Raw genomic sequence first — 18,563 nt, forward strand, 5'->3', positions numbered from 1 at the left:
TGCAAACCACCATACTCAGCTTTCATAAAGTTTATATGTGATACTGGGAGTTGAACCCCAGGGCTTCCCATAGAGTAGATAAAATTGTTGATCAGTTCTGTTGAAAAGGAGTTGATACACGTACACTTTAAAGCAAAGTCTTGGATTCTAATAACCTTACATCTTTTTCAGCTTGGTCATAGAGTTGTGGTGATAGTGAACATCGATTTCTGTTGCTTTCCTGGAAAATTTGATTTGTTTTAACAGCGGGAACTACTGAAAAGTACAAGAAGCAGACAGAAATGATGACATAACAGCACTTGGGTAGCTGAGGCAAGAAGATGATGAGTTCCAGGTTAGCCTGGGCTATATAGTGATCTTGTTTTAAGTGTAAGATGCGGTTTCCTTCACATTTTGTTACACTTGAGTCTACTTCGAGAATCAGCTGGTATTTTAACTGAAGGTCTGGTCCAACAGCATCTCTTCTTCCTTTTCATTCCTTCACCTTTCTTCTTCTCCCCTCTCCTTCCCTTCCCTTCTTTCTCTCTCTCCCTCCCATCCACCACCTCCTTCTCTGAGACAGGGTCTCATTCTGTACTCTAATGGTGGCCTGGAACTCACAGCAATTTTCCTGCCTCTGCCTCCCAAGTACTACGGCCATGGGTGCAAACCACATACTTGGCTTTGATAAAGTTTATGTATGATACTGGGAATTGAACACCAGGGCTTCCCATAGAGTAGATAAGTACTCTACCACTCAACTATACACCAAGTTCCCAGAGTACCTTTACACACACACACACACACACACACACACACACACACACACACACACACCACCTCTGAGAGTGTATCTGTAGAATTCTCAGCAGTTCTGTTTCATTAGGAAGACACTTCCATTAAAAGTCAGTTTATTCATCTCTCCTCTTCAGATAGTGACTTCCCACCTCGAGTCGCTGCTACCTGCAGGTGTACAGTGAATAATGGTGTTCTTAAAGTCTGGCTCCTGTGGGCCTTCCCAGCCACTCGGAGGATGTAGAAACCATGCAAATAAATGTATGCTTGGAGGCCAGAAGAGGTCACGAGACCCCATTACAGATGGTTGTGAGCCGCCATGTGGTTCCTGGGAATTGAACCCAGGATCTTTGGAAGAGCAGGCAATGCTCTTAACCTCTAAGAAATCTCTCCAGCCCCATGCAAATAAATGTAAATGCAGACTTCCGGGAGGGTGATGAAATGGCAGAGAACCTAAGTTTTGAAAACTACAGCACTAAAAGTTGGCTGGAAACTCAGTAACTGTGTGTCCAGAGAAGGAGAGAGGGTAGTGCGTTGCCCAGGACCACAGTGTGTGAGGACGGCTGCAGCTCCTGGAAAAGGGTCACTTCTAATGGGGTGTGTGGGATAGAGGAGACCGGTGATGGTGTGGCGCCTAAAGGAGGTGTCGTCCTGCCTTACTTTACTCTACAACTCAAACAAAACAAACCAAAACCCAAACCGTGAACTAGCCTTCGGGTGCTCAGGCGCGGCTTCGCAGCTTCGCAGCTCAGGCGCCGGCACGTGCAGTGGGCGGGGCGCCTCTGGGGGCGGGGCTTCGGGGCCCTCCCCAGGAGGGCGGGCCGTGCGCGTCCAAGCGGCCGCCGCCACGTCACCGAGCCGCTCCTCCTCCCGTCAGTGCCAGTCGCACGCGCGGAAGTAAACACCCGCACGTCATCAGGGCGCGTCCTCGCCTTTCCCCTCCCATCTCCTCAGCTCGGTGGACGTGATCGCCTCTTCTCCGGACCGGGTCTATGTCCCGGTTTCCCGCCGTCGCGGGCAGGGCGCCAAGGCGGCAGGAGGAGGGCGAACTGCCAAGAGAGCTCCAGGAAGAGCGGCCGTCAGCTGTTCGCATCGCTGACAGAGGTGCGGTCCGCGGGACGGCGTGGCAGCCGGCGGGAGTTATTTGAGGGGTGAAAAGTACATTTCTGGGTGGCAGAGGAGAGGGGGAGGAGGCTCAGACGTTCTCTTGGTCTTTCAAGTCTGAAGGCGAACTTTGCGTCCAGTGAGCACTTTGGCTTAGAGGGGGGCGGTCCCAAACCCAAGTTAGGTGAAAACCTCGCCTGGGGGTAAGAAAGTGGACCCAAACGCCCAAAATGCGTTCTGCTCTTCAACAGCCTCATAAAGCCTTTGTTCTCTACCCGTTCATCCCCCTCCCCTTCGCCGGGCCGCCAGCCTGCCTTTGGGTACGGTATGAAGGGAGCCCGTTTCCAGGAGCCAGTTTCCATGGTTACCCACCACTTGGCCTTCTGGGATATCAGTCACTCTGAACAGGGACCTAACTTGAACCGTGAATCAGAAGCAAATACAGGTGGCTTCTTATTCTTCTGAGAGTTGTTCCGCTGAGTTCAGGTTTTTGCTCTGTTGTCTAATAAAACTTGGAGTTTTGTGCTTCTGTGGAGGTATGCATGCATGCATGTCCCCTAGTGCTAGACTGACTTTGTCAAGTACTTTGAGTTACACATCAACAATGTTGAAGTTGTTTGACTGTTGCCAAAAAGTTACTCTAAGTTTAGAAACTTTGACGTGTGATTTGTCCATAGGTGACGTCACTGGAAAGTCGTGAATTGAGCCTTCCAGTTGTGTGATTTCTTTGCTTTTCTTCGTTCGGTTCTGAGACGTTGTCAGAGACAGCTTCACAGGTCTTTTAATTGCACTGTTTTTGTGTTGTTACAGAAGAGAAAGGATGCACATCGCAGGAGGGAGGAACAACTCCAACTTTTCCTATTCAAAAACAAAGAAAAAAGCTCATTCAAGCTGTGAGGGACAATTCGTTCCTCATTGTTACTGGAAATACAGGAAGTGGTAAAACAACTCAACTCCCTAAATACCTTTATGAAGCAGGTAATCTTCTTGGATACATCTGGAAGCACGAAAGAAACAAAACTTTAAGGTCTAGTAAAAGTGCTGTAGTGTGTACATGCCCATTTTGCCCACTTCCCCATTTCCCCATCCTCGCTTTGTCTCCTTTGCTTTATTTCAGGCTCAGGAATTGCTGGTGAGTTTTTTTCCATTTTTATTTGCTGTAGTAATAATAGAAGAAGGCTGGGTGTGAGAGTACATATTTCGATCCCAGCACTTGTTAGAGGCAAGGGCATCTTTGAACTTTGAGGTTAACATAGTTTATATAGTGAGTTCCAGGCCAGCTATGGTTATATGGTGAGGAAGGAAAAAATATAGCAGATAGATGCTAATTTTCTCCTTTTTTAAAAAAATATTTATATATTTATTTATTATGTATACAACATTTTGTCTGTGTGTATGCCTGCAGACCAGAAGAGGGCACCAGACCCCATCACAGATGGTTGTGAGCTACCATGTGGTTGCTGGGAATTGAACTCAGGACCTTTGGAAGAGCAATCAGTGCTCTTAACCTCTGAGCCATCTCTCAAGCCCCGCTAATTTTCTCCTTAGAATAAGGCTGTCTTGTTACCCAGGGATAACTGAAGCGATTTTGAAGGAAGAAGATAGGTGTTCTCTGTTGTTGGCATTTTTATTATTCTTCCTCCAGAGCTTTATTAGGTAATTATTCTCAGATTCTATCAGCATCAAGCTAACAAATGACCGAGAATGTGTCTGTTTCACTAGTATGACAACATTCTCTGTCTTAAAGTTGGAAAAGAGCAAAATCATTTTGGATATGATTCACATTAAAATAAAAACTAATTTGGAGGGGGCTGGAGAGATGGCTCAGCAGATGAGAGTTCTTGCTGCTTTTCTAGGGTCCAGACTTCTGTTCCCAGCACCCACTTTGAACCTGTAACTCTATCTCTGGGGAATCTGATGCCCTCTTCTGGACTCCTGGGCACCTGAAGGTGTACATTCAAGTACAGAGATATACACACTTTACTCGAAAACATATATTTTAAAACTTAATTATTTTTTCATTTTCTTTTTTCTTTTTTTTGGTTTTTCGAGACAGGGTTTTTCTGTAGCTTTGGAGCCTGTCCTGGAACTAGCTCTTGTAGACCAGGTCAGCCTAGAACTCACAGACGTACTCCTGCTTCTGCCTCCCAAGTGCTGGGATTGAAGGAATGCACCATCCACAGCCCAACTTTTAATTAATTTTATTTTGAGAATGGCCTCCATCTATTCTCTTCATGCTGACCTCTATCACGTCTGCCCTTATATTAACCTAATCTGATGCATCAAACCTAATTTGACATCTGCTAAGGCATACCATTATTTTCATGTTATTAAGAAAAAATATATATTGCATCTCCATTTTCATGGTTAAAATATCTTCAGAAATGGGCCGGGCGGTGGTGGCGCACACCTTTAATCCCAGCACTCGGGAGGCAGAGGCAGGTGGATCTCTGTGAGTTCGAGGCCAGCTTGTCTACAAGAGCTAGTTCCAGGACAGGAACCAAAAAGCTACAGAGAAACCCTGTCTCGAAAATTAAAAAAAAAAAAATCTTCAGAAACTTAATGGAAATGTGGTTTATTTAAGTCCAGTTTTACTTCTGTGTCAAGGAAAAGTTTAGGAAGTGTGTGGAGGTTTTTAGATTTCAGTTTTACACTTCTAAAGCCAGGTGCAGTCTGTATGCCTATAGTACCAGCTGCTTGGGAGGTGGAGCCAAGACAATCAGTAGAGCTTAGGAGTTTGAGGGAAGTATGACAGCAGAATGAGATCTGATCTTAAAGTAAAACAAACAACCCAAACCTACAGAATCTTGCCATATTTATGGATGATTTTAAAAATTGAAAAGTGGGGGCTGGCAAGATGGCTCAGCGCTTAAGAGCACTGGTTGTTCTTACAGAGGTCCTGAGTTCAATTCCCAGCAACCACATGGTGTTTCACAACCATCTATAATGAGATCTGGTGCCCTCTTCTGGTGTGCAGGCACACATGCAGATAGAACACTGTATACAAAATAAATAAATAAATCTTTAAAAATTGGAAAACAAAAACCTCACACCTAATTAACACTTGTACATTTAGAATGGTAATGCATGTGTATTTTTTAGAATTAACTTCCTTTTATATCAGTATATGTGTATAGACAGATGTGTGACACAGTGTGCATGTAGAGGTCAGAGCGTAACTGTAGGGAGTTAGTTCCCTCCTGCCTCTGGGATCTGCTGAAGCATCCTTCTGGTCACTGAGTGTGCATTTCTATTTTAAATCAATAGATTTATTTGTAGTGTATTTGCAGATATGCTACAGTATGTTGCAATTTAGAGGATTTTCCTTTGGAAACATTCATTCTATTTGTATTGATTGACCAGCAACAATTTTAATTTTAGTTCAGTAGGAAGAAACCATTGCTAACTAACTTTGTGTGTTTGTTTCTGGTTTTGATAGGATTTTCACAACATGGCATGATTGGCGTGACTCAGCCACGAAAAGTTGCTGCCATATCAGTTGCTCAGAGGGTTGCTGAAGAAATGAAATGCACCTTGGGCTCTAAAGTAGGATACCAAGTTCGTTTTGATGATTGCAGTTCCAAGGTACAATAGTTTTACTGGTATACATTTTAAAGTACTACAAACTTACACCCCTAACTCTTATGTTTGTCTTTCTGTGATCTCGTGTATGTACTTGTGTGTGGTGGTCAATGGGTAACTTTAAGTGTTGCCCCTCAAGTGCCATGTGTATATGTGTGTTGTTTGTTTTTCACTCACGGTCTCCCCAAGTAGGCTAGCTCCTTCATGAAAGCTAGCTTCTTCAAATAACAAATAGGTAACCCTTAAGAGTAGGGATGGCGTGGGGGGATGTATGGCGTGGGGAGACAACTCAGTCGGTAAAGGACCTGCCTTGAAGCATGAGGACCCGAGTTCAGTCCTCAGAATTCACAAAAGGAAGGTATTTTTGTTTTGTTATGTTTTTTGACTTTCATGCATGTAAGTATTTTGCCTGTCTGTGTGGTATATGTGCACCATGTACATGCCTGGTGCCTGAGGAGTCCAGAAGAGGGCACCAGTTACCTGCAACTAGAATTACAGATGGGATGGGTCTACCTTAGAGGTGCTGGCAACTGAATCCCGCTTCTCTGAGAAAAAGCAGCAAGTGTTCTTAACTCCTAAGGCATCTGTCCGGCCCCTAGAATTAATTTTTGTTGCATATGGCTAAAGCTTTACCTCTTAGGTACCCAGTACCCTCTTTTCTCCTTCCTCAGCTAATTTATCCATTATCAAATGAAGGTAATGTTTATTCTTCTTAAGATACTTTTTTTAAAATCATAAATTATTTGCATTTAAAGATTATACCTTAAAAATCTATTTTATGTGTATAGTTGTTTTTGTCTGCATGTATGTTCGTGTGCTACATGCATGCCTGATACCTGAGAAAGGCAGAAGAGGGCATTGGATTCCCTGGAATTGAAATTAATAGATGATTGTGAGTTGTTGTGTAGGTGCAGGGAAGCAAACTAGGCTCCTCTGCAAGAACAGCACTGTTACCACCAGACCATCTCTTCAAACCTAGTGTTGGTGGCTTTCATATCTAACCTATTTTCTTGTAGTACTAAAGTGTACATAAGATGAACTTTGCCATCTTAACCATCTTAAGAAGTGTATAATTCAGTAGCATCAGGTACAGTCACAGTTTACAATGTTGTTTAACTATCACTGCTATTTTCAGATCTTTTTTATAATCTCAAACAGAAACTGCTTTCAGCCCCTGTGGCTCTCACCTCTATGAACATGCCTAGTCAAAGTATCTAAGTGACATAACACAGTATTTACTTTGTACCTCTTATCACACTTAGCTGTTTTCAGAGTCTATTCATTATCTTAGTTTATTTTTTATTACTATGATAAAATGTTAACCAAAACTGACTTGGGGAGGAAAGAGTTCACTTGGCTTACAGGTTACAGACCATCATTTAGGGAAACCAAGGCAGGAATCTAGATGCATCAGTAGACATAGAGGCCTTGGAGTGCTGTTGACTGACTTGTTTTCAATGGCTTGTTCAGTTTGCTTTATCATAGAACCTTCTACAACCATATGTCCCAGGATGGCACTGATCTTTGGAGACAGTTTCTCAGTTGAGGTTCCCTCCTCTCAGGTGACTGACTATATTTATGTCAAGTTGACAAAGACTAGCCAGCTTATTCCATACTGGGTCTTGATGTTCTTGAATCAGTGGGAAACTTGGCAACTTAATTAACCAAGTCAGCAAAGTTTTTTTTAGTTTGTTTGCCATGCTGGGGATATAACCTAGGGCCTTGTGCATGCTAGAAAATGTATGCACTGCCACTAAAGTATCCCCCGTATCTTGTCTGTAAGAATTTATCTTGCCACATTCCACAGACATCTTTGTGTCTCCTTATTGGTGACTTGCTTTATCTCAGGACGCTCCTTAGTTCCTGTTTATTTTGGTGGTGTCTTTTATAGTTAACCATCCTTGTTAAACAGTTTTATGTTTCTTTCAATGTGGTGGTTTGATCTGTGCATTTGGGGATGGGGAATTAGTTGAATCTTAGTGAAGTTTTGTGATGCTACAAGTTGTTGTACTCTGCTTTCAAACATTAGGAAACAGCAATCAAATACATGACTGATGGGTGTTTACTCAAACATATTTTGGGAGATCCAAATCTTAACAAATTCAGTGTCATTATTTTGGATGAAGCTCATGAAAGAACTTTGACTACAGTGAGTATTTAAATTTTTTTTATATATAATAAGTGTGTAGGGCAGTGGTGGTTCACACCTTTAATCCCAGCACTTGGACAGGAGGCAGAAGCAGGCAGATCTCTATGAGTTTGAGATCAGCCTGGTGTACAGAGCGAGTTATAGGATAGGCTGCAAAGCTACACAGAGAAACCCTGTCTCGAAAAAATAAAAAAACAAAAACAAAAAATAGGTCATTTGTTTGGGGTAACTTTTTACTTTATCAAGAATTGCCTCCTCTTAACATTTTATTCTATTGAAATAGAAATTCTTTGGTTATAATAACAATCTATTTTAAATAGCTTGTGATTGGGCATGATGGTCGATGACTTTAATCCTAGCACTCAGGAGGCAGAGGTAAGCAGATTTCTTAAGAGTTTGAGGCCAGCCTAGTCTACAGAGGAGTTCCAGACCACCCTATGCTACATAGTGAGACCTTTTTCAACAAACAAAAATAAAATAAAATAGGTTAGCTGGGCTAGGGATGTAGCTCAGTTGGTAGAGTGCTGGCCTAGTATGTACAAAGCCCTGGGTTGATCTTCAACACTGCTTAAAAATCCCAGCACTCTTGAAGTGGAAGTAGGAGGATTCGAAATTCAGGGTCATTCCAGACTATATATCTAGTTCTACACCAGCCCTGGGCTACTTGAAACTCTGTCTCAAAACATAAATATTTCTTATATTCGGGAGACAGAGGCAGGCAGGTTCCTGTTTTACTTAGTAAGTTCTAAGCCAACCAGAGCTTCACAGTGAGACCCGGTTTCAAAAATAAATAAATAGAAATGAACAAATAAGTAAAATAATAAAATGCTAGCATTTGTGGCTTACTAGATTTTTCTTTCAGGATATCTTATTTGGTTTACTGAAGAAGCTGTTTCAGGATAAGTCTCCTAACAGGAAAGAACATTTAAAGGTGGTGGTGATGTCAGCAACTATGGAGCTAGCGAAACTCTCTGCATTCTTTGGAAACTGCCCCATATTTGATATACCTGGAAGACTCTATCCAGTCAGAGAGAAATTCTGCAATTTGATTGGCCCACGAGACAGAGAAAATACTGCATATATTCAAGCGGTATTACTTAGCAATATTTTTGTGTCTTTTGTGTATGTGATTTTACTTGGGCAATTTATCTTATTTTTACAAATTTCATTTATTGTCATGAATAATACAGGTGTGTATGATGTCTTGTAGGGGTCATGCATATGGTGGTCAGATGACAACTCTGAGGTTGTTGTCTCCATCTACCTTTGTGTGGGTTGTAGAGATTAAACTAAGGTCATCAAGCTTGCGTGGCAAGCACCTTGCTTACTGAGCCATTGTGCCTTCATGAATGCTAGGACTTTGGGGAGCGCATTTTTTTTTTGTTTTGTGGATCAAGAAGATATGGTAGTGAATGAGTATTTTATACCAACATAGGATTATTATATTTTTGCTTTTTTTCTTTAGATTGTGAAAGTGACCATGGATATTCATTTGAATGAAATGGCTGGAGACATTTTAGTTTTTCTGACTGGTGAGCATTCTCTACTAGGTTTAATAATATCTATAGTTTTTAAGCCAGGTATAGTGGTGCATGGTACTAACCTCAGGACTCTGGAGACAGAGGCAGAATGATTGCTACAACTTCAAAGACAGATCAGACTACATACAAGACTAGCTTTGAGCTATATGATAAGGCCCCATTCAAAAACAAAGAGGGACAACAACAAACAAAAACCCCTCAATTCTTCAATAAATAAGTAAGTAAATGAAATGATTTTGTGGATTTTGAGACAAGGTCTTTCTTGATTTATTGCCCAGACCACTCTGGGGAGCAGGCACACATCACTGCACCTAGTTAATGTCTTTCTTTTGGAAGCAGGACATATGACACTGGAGTGGACAGACTGCCCCTTCTCCTAGGATATTTGGACTTCTTTCTCAGCTGTTGCCTTACCTGTTTATGATTCTCAGCTAGATAGTAGGTAGACAGAATGCTAGGCTCACTAATAAAACATATGAACTACACCACCCTTTCATAGAAATTAGCTCTGGAAAGTGGTTTTTGGGGGGGAGTAGAGGAAGGGAAGTTTACTATAGACAGAGCTCTAATTTGACTAAGTAATACTGGTTCTGAATAATTAATTCTTTTATTCAGACATCTCAACTGTCATTCCTTGAAATGGTGAGATAATACAGTGTAGATATGATATAGATTCCATGTATTACAAGCTTGTAGCAGATTTGGGGTGTCAAAAATAGAGCAGTTACTAAGAGTAATTTAAATTTTTAACTGGCTGCATCCTAACAGAAATAAGTTATTTCATTGCTAATGGCTTACTCTGCCAGTACTAATGTCTGAAGTGAGACTTTTAAAACTGTATCTTCACTGTTTGAAAGTTAAGTTCAAGTTTTTGCAATGTACCTGAATTCAGTAATTTCCTGGACTAGTTTCTCCTGTGTGTATTTCAGTCTTCCTGAAACTCTGTATTAACAGCCTGAGGGCTTGAAGATGATTAACACTTTTGCTTCTTTAGAAATCAGAAGCATACTTCTGCTTGAATTTTGTTGTTGAGGTTGGGCATACCTTACATGAAAAAAAAAAGTGATATAACACAACCTTAAGCTAATTTTAAACTGGACTTCAAAAAGATCTTTAAAATTTGCAGTTCAGGCCATGTGGTGGTGGTACATTCCTTTAATCACAGCACTCTGGAGGCAGAGGCAGGTGGATCTCTGTGAGTTCGAGACCAGCCTAGTCTACAAGAGCTAGTTCCAGGACAGGCTCCAAAAAAATTGCAGTTCAGTTCCTGAAGTTCTTCCTTCTCATTCCAGGTCAGTTTGAAATAGAGAAGAGTTGTGAACTGCTTTTTCAGATGGCTGAGTCTGTCGATTACGATTATGATGTTCAAGACACCACGCTAGATGGCTTATTGATACTGCCGTGTTATGGGTCTATGACAACAGGTAATTCCTCACTAGGAAAGAAAATATGACAGGCTTTTAAAGACTTTTTAAAAACTATTTAGTTTTTTTATTTATGTGTTTCTGTGTGTGTCGTGTATATGAGTATATGCTTGTGGGAGCCAGCTGGGCCAGAAGAGAGCATTGCATACCTAGCACTATATTTACAGGCAGAAGTGTGTTGCTTGATAGGGGTACTGGGCGCCAGACTCTGGTCCCCTGAAAGAGTAGCAAGAGCTCTTGACCACTGAACTCTCTCTCCATCCCCCTTTTAAAATGTTTTTCATTAATTACTGTTTATATACAAAACATATATAGATCTCTAATATTTGGGTCAAAAAATCTCACAAACTGGGCTGGAGAGATGGCTCAGTGGTTAAGAGCATTGCCTGTTCTTCCAAAGGTCCTGAGTTCAAATCCCAGCAACCACATGGTGGCTCACAACCATNTAAATAAATAAATAAATAAATATTTAAAAAAAATTTCACAAACTGATCTCGGTTTTGTAACTTCCAGGTCTTAACCCAAATCATGAAGTAAAATGTTAAGAGAACCATCATCCCTTGAGAGAACCAATTTTGTTTAAAGTCCTTTCACGGTAGCTTTCAAGAACCTTGGATCTCCTCAGTATTTTAAGAGTGAATTTTGTGGTCTCCGAACAGAACAAAGTTCCTTTTGGGCATTCTTTCAAATGAGGACTATAGTCTCTCAATACTTAGTCTGCCATTGCTGCAAAATTGATAAAAGTCTTAGGTGTCCTGGTATGTCTTACAATAAACAGAGTGGATTTTTATTCTCTATTAAGTAGCCATATATTGGCCACTTTTCAAGAATGGTCATGTATTTGGTGTGTGTGTGTATGTTCAAAGAGCATATGCAAACTTTTATTTGGCTATAATAAATATTGTTGAATGAGACCTAGAATTTTTTCTGTGAAACTTCTTTTATTATTGGAGTTAACTTATAAAACTTAAAGGTGTGCTGTGGCTGAAGAAAGATGGACCAGCAGTTAAGAGCACTGACTGCTTTTCCAGAGGACCCTAGTTAAGTACCTGGCACCATATGTTGGCTCACAACCATATGTAGCTTCAGTCCTAGAGGATTGAAGCCTGCTTCTGGCCTCCTTGTGCACCACACATGTGAGGTACACAAACATATATGTAGGCAAAACATCCATACACATAAAAAAATAGAAACAATTTTTTAAAATCCCTCCTCCAGCAAATCTTGCTGCTACAGAATTCAGTTATTATATATTTTTGAATGAAATACATCAACCATCCAAACAGATTTGACCTAAAGTACATCTGTATGGTTTAAAGAATATTTAAATTAAGAACTCTAACTTCAACAGTACCTGATTCGCTTCAGCAAGTATTTATGTTTTATTCTACTTACATTTTTTTATCTCGATGGTATCATGTTTTATGATTGCTTTGCTCTGCAACTGACATTTTATTCTTGCCTCATTACCCAGAGAAAGGTCTCTCACTGAATTTGAAGTGCAACCTTTTGGGTAGCCTGGCTGGCAAGCTCTGGAGGTCCACTTATCTCCACCCCTCAATGCTGCGATTACAAGCACATGTGACCATGCCTGGCTTCTTAATGTGGGTTCTGAGGATTTGAACTCAGGTCCGTATGCTTTTGCAGCAAGAATTTTTATTTTAATAGCCACATTTATCTATTTCCCCTTTTGGGTTTGCTTATGAAATCCTTGGCATATCAAGGTCATCAAATTATCCCATGAGAAACAATTTTTTTTAAAAAAAAGCTAAAAATTACATTAGTAGTTAACCATAGAACAGGTGTTATTTTGGAAATATTTTGTGATAGTAGACTCTTGATCACAGATTAAATAGTGATCTCCATTTTACATCATAAAGACAATTACTTTTCTTTTCATTTTTTGAGGGGAGGGGAGTTTGAAACAAGGTTTCTCTGTGTAGCCCTGGCTATCCTGGGGCTTGCTCTATAGACCAGACTTGTCTGGAAACTCCCAACTCAAGCCAAAGCCAAGTCTCAAGGACAGATAACAAAATTAATTCAACTTCTGTAGACCAACTTACATGTTACAAGATTCTGTCTGATTGTGGACCATTGGGTGTAATATACAAACTCAACAACTTGTTTTTGGTTTGGTTTGGTTTTTTTGAGACAAGGTTTCTCTGTCTCAAACTCCATTTGTAAACCAGGCTGGCCTTGAATTTATAGATCTGCCCACTTGTGCCTCCTGAGTGCTGCTATTAGAACTGTGCAGCACCACCCAGTCTAAAGGCAGTCATCCTCCCACCACCCCGGACAGCATTTCTCTGTTCAACAGCTCTGGCTGTCCTAGAACTCACTCTGTAGACCAGACTGGTCTTGAACTCACAGAGATCCACCTACCTCTGCCTCCTAAACGCTGGGATTAAAGGTATGCTCCACCATTGCTTAAGAGCAATTATTAAGGTTCTCATTGTTTTCTGGACTTTGATAATTAACTTTGTAACTAAAAATTTTAGAAACCATGGTAAAAAGCCCAGTGTGGTAATATATGTCTCACCCCTGTGACTACTCTTTTTCTGGGGCTGTTGCTAGCTCTTCTTCCCTAGCTTTGTTTCCCTCACTGAAATGAGACTGCTTCTTAAGATTTCAGTTATAACTTGCCGTTTTCTTAACCATTTCTGTTTGGGAGACATGTCAGACTTACTTTGTGTTTTCGTGACTGACTCTTGAGAGCCTTTTCTACTTCTTTCTTGCTCCTGAGCTGTAAGCCTCTTGGGTTTCTAAGTCAGCTTTCTGACTTGTGCATTTATCGACCTAGATCTTTCAATCCAAGTAAATGGCAACTTATAGAGGTGATCTTTCTTTTTTAATAGTGGCACTTTAAAAAAATATATATTTAATTTTTATGTGCATTGAGGTTTTGCCATTGGTTTCAGGTTCCCTAAAACTGGAGTTATAGACAGGTGTGAGCTGCCATGTGGGTGCTGAGAATTGAACCTAGGTTCTTTGGAGGAGTAACCAATGCTCCTAACCGCTGAGCTGTTTCTCCAGCCCCTGTTCTTTTAGCTGATCATTTCTTTCTTTTTTAACCATTGCTACAGTAGTGTGTGTGTGTTTTGAGTTGTCCCTGTGGTCTACTAATTCATTTTCCCTGATTTAATTTGCCATCGAGTTCAGTGGTAAATATACCCTTTGAGAGTATACTTCTGGTTTCACTATGACTACAAGCTGTGTTCAGCATTATTTCTGAGTCTATGCAATTTTTTTCTATCTATCTACATGATGAAGTTGTATGAGTAAACTCTCATTGGATGTTTTAGTTTGTTTTTTTCTTTTGAGTACTATCATGTGTAAGTTCTTATGATCCATTATGAATATTATTATAGTAGCTTGTAATAGTACAAAGAGGCATTCAGGTGGAATTGCTGCAGTACTGATTAATGTGCTAACTTAGCTATCCCTGCTTCATTTATCATTCTTATTTTGCTTATATTTTGTTGGTGTTTTGCCTGTATGTATGTGTGAGGGTGTTGGATCCTGGAGTTACAGACAGTGGTGAGCTGCCATGTGGGTGCTGGGAAATGAACTCAGGTTCTCTGGAAGAGCAGCCAGTGCTCTTAACTGCTGAGCTATTTCTCCAGTTTCTAAAAATAACTTTTTTGAGATATAATTTACATATGATAAATAAATAAGACATGTAATATTATTTTAAAGCTATGGTTCATTGAATTTTGGCATTTTGTCTACTTACATAATCACAAGCATGATAAGCACCCCGATGTACTCTTTGTCTTCAGATTCGGTGCTTCATTTCAAGGAAATTCTCTTGAATTTTGTCTTTGAATGCAGTTTCTGCTCCTTTTGTTGGTGTCTCTATTTCTTTAGCATAGTCTCTGTCCTTCAAATGTTTGTGGTTTCTTTCTAGTCTGATATGTTTTTAGATGTATTTTTGTAATTATTTAAGGTTTTCTCATGTCAGGAGGTTGATTTTCATGTGTTGTTTATAATGCTCAAGGCAGGGTAGGGAGTGAAAATTTGGATTGATTATTTAAAAAAAAACTAGTTAAAAAAAGAGAGAAAAGAATGCTCAAGGGGGCTGGAGAGATGGCTCAGAGGTTAAGAACACTGACTTTCCTTCCAGAGGTCTTGAGTTCAAATCTCAGCAACCACATAGTGGCTCACAACCATCTATAATGAGATCTGGTGCCCTCTTCTGGCATGTAGGCACACATGCAGACAGAATACATATACATAATATGCAGAATTGTATACATAATAAATAAATAAATCTTTTTTAAAAAAAGAATGCTCAAGGCATTTCTTTGATGCATCAGATGACTTCTCAGGGTGGGCAGAGTTTGAACTTGGAAATATTGTATTCCACAGTCGTCCTACTCTTTCCTTCTTGATTGGCAGTTGTTGAGGTTTCACTACATTGAATTGTATTCCTTTTATCCACATAGACTCTATGCCTACACAAGTATATTTCTGCTTTGGGCTCTTTTGGTAAGAGCATTTAGACAGGGAATTCCATGATGAGAATTCTGTTTTCATTAGTTTTTATCACATCTGTCACAGAAGCTTTATATCAGTAAGTGTGTTAAATGGTCCTTAAAAACATAACTTAATTCTGGGCTCTGTGGTTAAGAGCACTGACTGCTCTTCCAGAGGACCTGGATTCAATTCCCAGCAACCACATGGAAGCTTACAACTGTCTGTAACTCCAGTTGCAGAGGATCTGACACCCTCACACAGACACATGCAAGCAAAACACCAGTGCACATAAAACAAATAAATATTTAAAAATACATCTTTATTTCTTGGTAGGATTTGGAATGTTTCTTTCTCTGCCAGTTTTTCTCCCTGATTATTATAGTCCCTTATCAGGTGCTGGGTTACTAAGGGCTAAGGTGTGTCTGACTGGTCCATGATTAGGAAAGTTGGGAATTAAAGGCAATCATAATTGCTGTGTCTTAATGAAACTGTTACACAACCTATTTATAATAATAAACAAAAAGTTGAAAGGAATATGAAAAACAAATGCAAATTAAGAATTTTTCTTCTTGGCATGTGGTCCTGGTGTACAACTTTAATCTCAGCACTCAACGGTGAAGTGACAAGGCAGACCTCTGAATCCAAGGCCAGCCTGGTCTTCAGAGCAAGTTTAAGGACAGCCAGGGCTACACAAAGAAACCCTATCTCAAAAAACAAACAAACAAAATTTTCTTCTTGTCCCAATAGTTGTGCTCCTGTTCTTGATTTTGGATCTCATTGACATAGATGATCCATCCATGCAGCTCTTTTAGGGGAAAATATTTATTACTGGTGTTATACTCTAAGACCAGAGACACAGCATGGAGGTACAGTATGCATTGCTACCCCACCCCTACTAGTAATGAGTGTGGCCTTACTTCTTTGGAGAGGTAGACATTAGGTAGGCAGACATATCCCAAAAGTAAAAACTATTTAACTGATCAGTATTTTTTCTTTTTCTGAGACAGGGTTTCTCTGTGTAGCCTTGACTGTCCTGGAACTTGCCCTGTAGACAAGGCTGATCTCAGACTCAGAGATCCACCTGACTCTGCCTCCCGAGTGCTGGGATTAAAGGTACCCATTGCCCTGCTAGCTGATTAATCTTTAAGGATGACAGAGATCCTTAGTTTGGAATCTGTGGATTGGCTTCAGGAAGTTTGAATATGTGTGTATGTATGTCCTTGGTTTTTAATAGGTAAATTCATACTTTTATACATGTCTTTACATGGAGCTATAACCTAGATAAAGGACATAGCTTTAAGTGATCTTTTTGTAATAGTAGCAGTATATAATTCCATATTTTAAGAAAATCTGTTTGTAAAGATTTATATTTAATTGTATGTAGGTAGGTGGGTCTGTGCATGTGATCAGGTACCTTTGGAGGCAGGAGGGCTTCAGATCCTCTGGAACTGCAGTTAAAGGTTGTTGTGAGCCAACAGATGCGGTGCTGGGATTCAAACTTGGGTCCATAGGACGAGCAGTAAGTTCCTTTAAGCTCTGAGACATCTTTCCAGTCTGGATTTAAAAATCTTAAAAGTGAAACATTAAGAAATAGTTTTTGTTATTTTAGCTTATATTCTAGTTTTTTNTATAGTAAAGAAAAAGAAAGAAGAGGTGATAAAAATACAACTTCTAATGAAAAGAAATGATTTCTTTTAAAGATTGGTGTTGACAAGAGCATGTCTTAAACTAGTATTTTTTTTCTCTGTGTATATTTTAGATCAACAGAGGAGAATATTTTTGCCACCTCCACCTGGAATTAGAAAGTGTGTCATATCCACCAATATTTCTGCAACATCTTTGACAATAGATGGGATCAGGTACAACTTTTTAAAAAACTTATTTGTGTATATGTATGCTTGTGGAGGTCAGGACAATTCGAGGGAATTGGTTTTTGCCTTCTACCATTTAGGTACTGGAGATTGCATTCAGGTGACCAGACTTACATACAAGTGCCTTTTCCCACTGAGCTGTTTTGCTGGCCCAGGTTTAAAACTTTTGAAAATTCTCTAAAAGTGAAGGAAACCATTTAGTTAACATAAGTCATTACAGAGTTTGCAAACCTGTGTTTTTTACTAATTCCTTTCTCACCTATTTCTTAATGTTTTATTTTCTTACTTTTTTCTTTTATTTTGTCTTTGTTTGTTTACTCTGTAGCTTTGGAGCCTGTCCTGGAACTAGCTCTGTAGAATAGGCTGGCCATGAACTCACAGAAATTCACCTACCTCTGCCTCCTGAGTGCTAGAATTAAAGGTTACCACCACTCGACTTTTTTTTTTTTTTAAGTTTTATTTGTATGTACATATACACAGAGGTCGGAAGGCATTGGGTGTCCTCCTCTCTCATTCTCCACTGTATTCCTTTTGAGGCAGGGTTTTTCACTCAACCTAGAGGTCCTATTTTTCATCTGGGCTGGCAGGTAGTCCCATCAATTCTGTCTTTCTCTGCTCTGTTAGGGAAAGTGCCTGGCCCGTGCCTGGCTTGCTACATGGGTGCTAGGATTAGAATGCCCATGAATGTATAGCCACTGCTCCTAACTGCTGCTAAGCCATCTCTTCAACCTCTTTTTAATGTTCTTAACTTATTCTCACCTTTCTTGTGTTTGTTTTTATATTTCTTTAAAGAATATCACTGTGTAAACCTGGCTGCCCTGGAACTCACTATGTAGATCAGGCTGATTTCAAACTCCAGAGATCTTCCTGCCTTTGCCTCCCAGGTGCTGTGACTAAAGGTATGTACCACCACACCTAGCTCACCTTCCATATTTTATAATTACTGATTGCTTTGAGTGAGAAGTGGAGTAGGAAATACACTCTGAATTGTGTAATCTTTTTAATTAATTACTTGTTAAATTGAAGCCTTTTCTTCCTAAATACAAGATTATTTATAGTGCTTCATAGGGTTTTAGCCAGCTGCTTTTCTAGCTGCCATTATCAAACCTTACATGGTTTGATACACCTTTTTGTCCCCAGCCCAATTTGGTAGTTTTATCTGGAGGGAGTGTTTCTTTCACTTTCTTGTGGAGTTGAATTATGGTGCAAGTTCCTATTGCTTTTGGATGTACTCAATAAGGCAGTCAGATTTTGAGTAAAATTAGTAGAGAATCACCTGGAAAGTTCAATTCCATAGTCATAGCTAATGTGAAATTCTTCAGGCTTCTAAGCTATGTCCCTTTCTGATACTTTATCTATTTTATATCTTTCACTAAGTCATACTGCCTGCCACACAACGGCTAGGTCACAGTCTCTAAGACTCAAATTATATTTCTTCTGGGTGAATGAGTAAAGAGAAATTACATTTCTTCTACTTAAAAAAAAAACAAATAATGATTATGGGCTGGATAGTTAGCTCAGCAATTAAGCATGCTGTTCTTCCAGAGCACGCAGGCTCAGTTCCTAACTCCCACATAGCAACTCACAACCACCTGTGACTCCAGTTCCATGGGATACAGTGCCCCTTTCTGGCTTCTGAAGG

At 40.0% G+C, this 18,563-nt stretch overlaps 1 protein-coding gene across 1 annotated transcript in view; it reads left to right on the forward strand.

The window, feature by feature from the left end:
• The first annotated feature begins 1,670 nt into the window (after nucleotides 1-1,670).
• Dhx40 (DEAH-box helicase 40) overlaps nucleotides 1,671-18,563 on the forward strand; it is a 39,507-nt gene continuing 22,614 nt past the window's right edge. The window contains exons 1-8 of the mRNA XM_050119573.1: nucleotides 1,671-1,878; nucleotides 2,689-2,856; nucleotides 5,318-5,463; nucleotides 7,490-7,609; nucleotides 8,472-8,699; nucleotides 9,075-9,141; nucleotides 10,443-10,574; nucleotides 16,810-16,909. Of these exons, the coding sequence (XP_049975530.1) occupies nucleotides 1,767-1,878; nucleotides 2,689-2,856; nucleotides 5,318-5,463; nucleotides 7,490-7,609; nucleotides 8,472-8,699; nucleotides 9,075-9,141; nucleotides 10,443-10,574; nucleotides 16,810-16,909 (1,073 nt within the window). The 5' untranslated portion in view covers nucleotides 1,671-1,766. The remainder of the gene's footprint in view (nucleotides 1,879-2,688; nucleotides 2,857-5,317; nucleotides 5,464-7,489; nucleotides 7,610-8,471; nucleotides 8,700-9,074; nucleotides 9,142-10,442; nucleotides 10,575-16,809; nucleotides 16,910-18,563) is intronic.

This window comes from Alexandromys fortis, unplaced genomic scaffold, assembly GCF_014885135.2.
Source record: "Alexandromys fortis isolate MF-2015 unplaced genomic scaffold, M_Fortis_MF-2015_v1.1 scaffold_173, whole genome shotgun sequence".
NCBI classification, from domain to species: domain Eukaryota; kingdom Metazoa; phylum Chordata; class Mammalia; order Rodentia; family Cricetidae; genus Alexandromys; species Alexandromys fortis.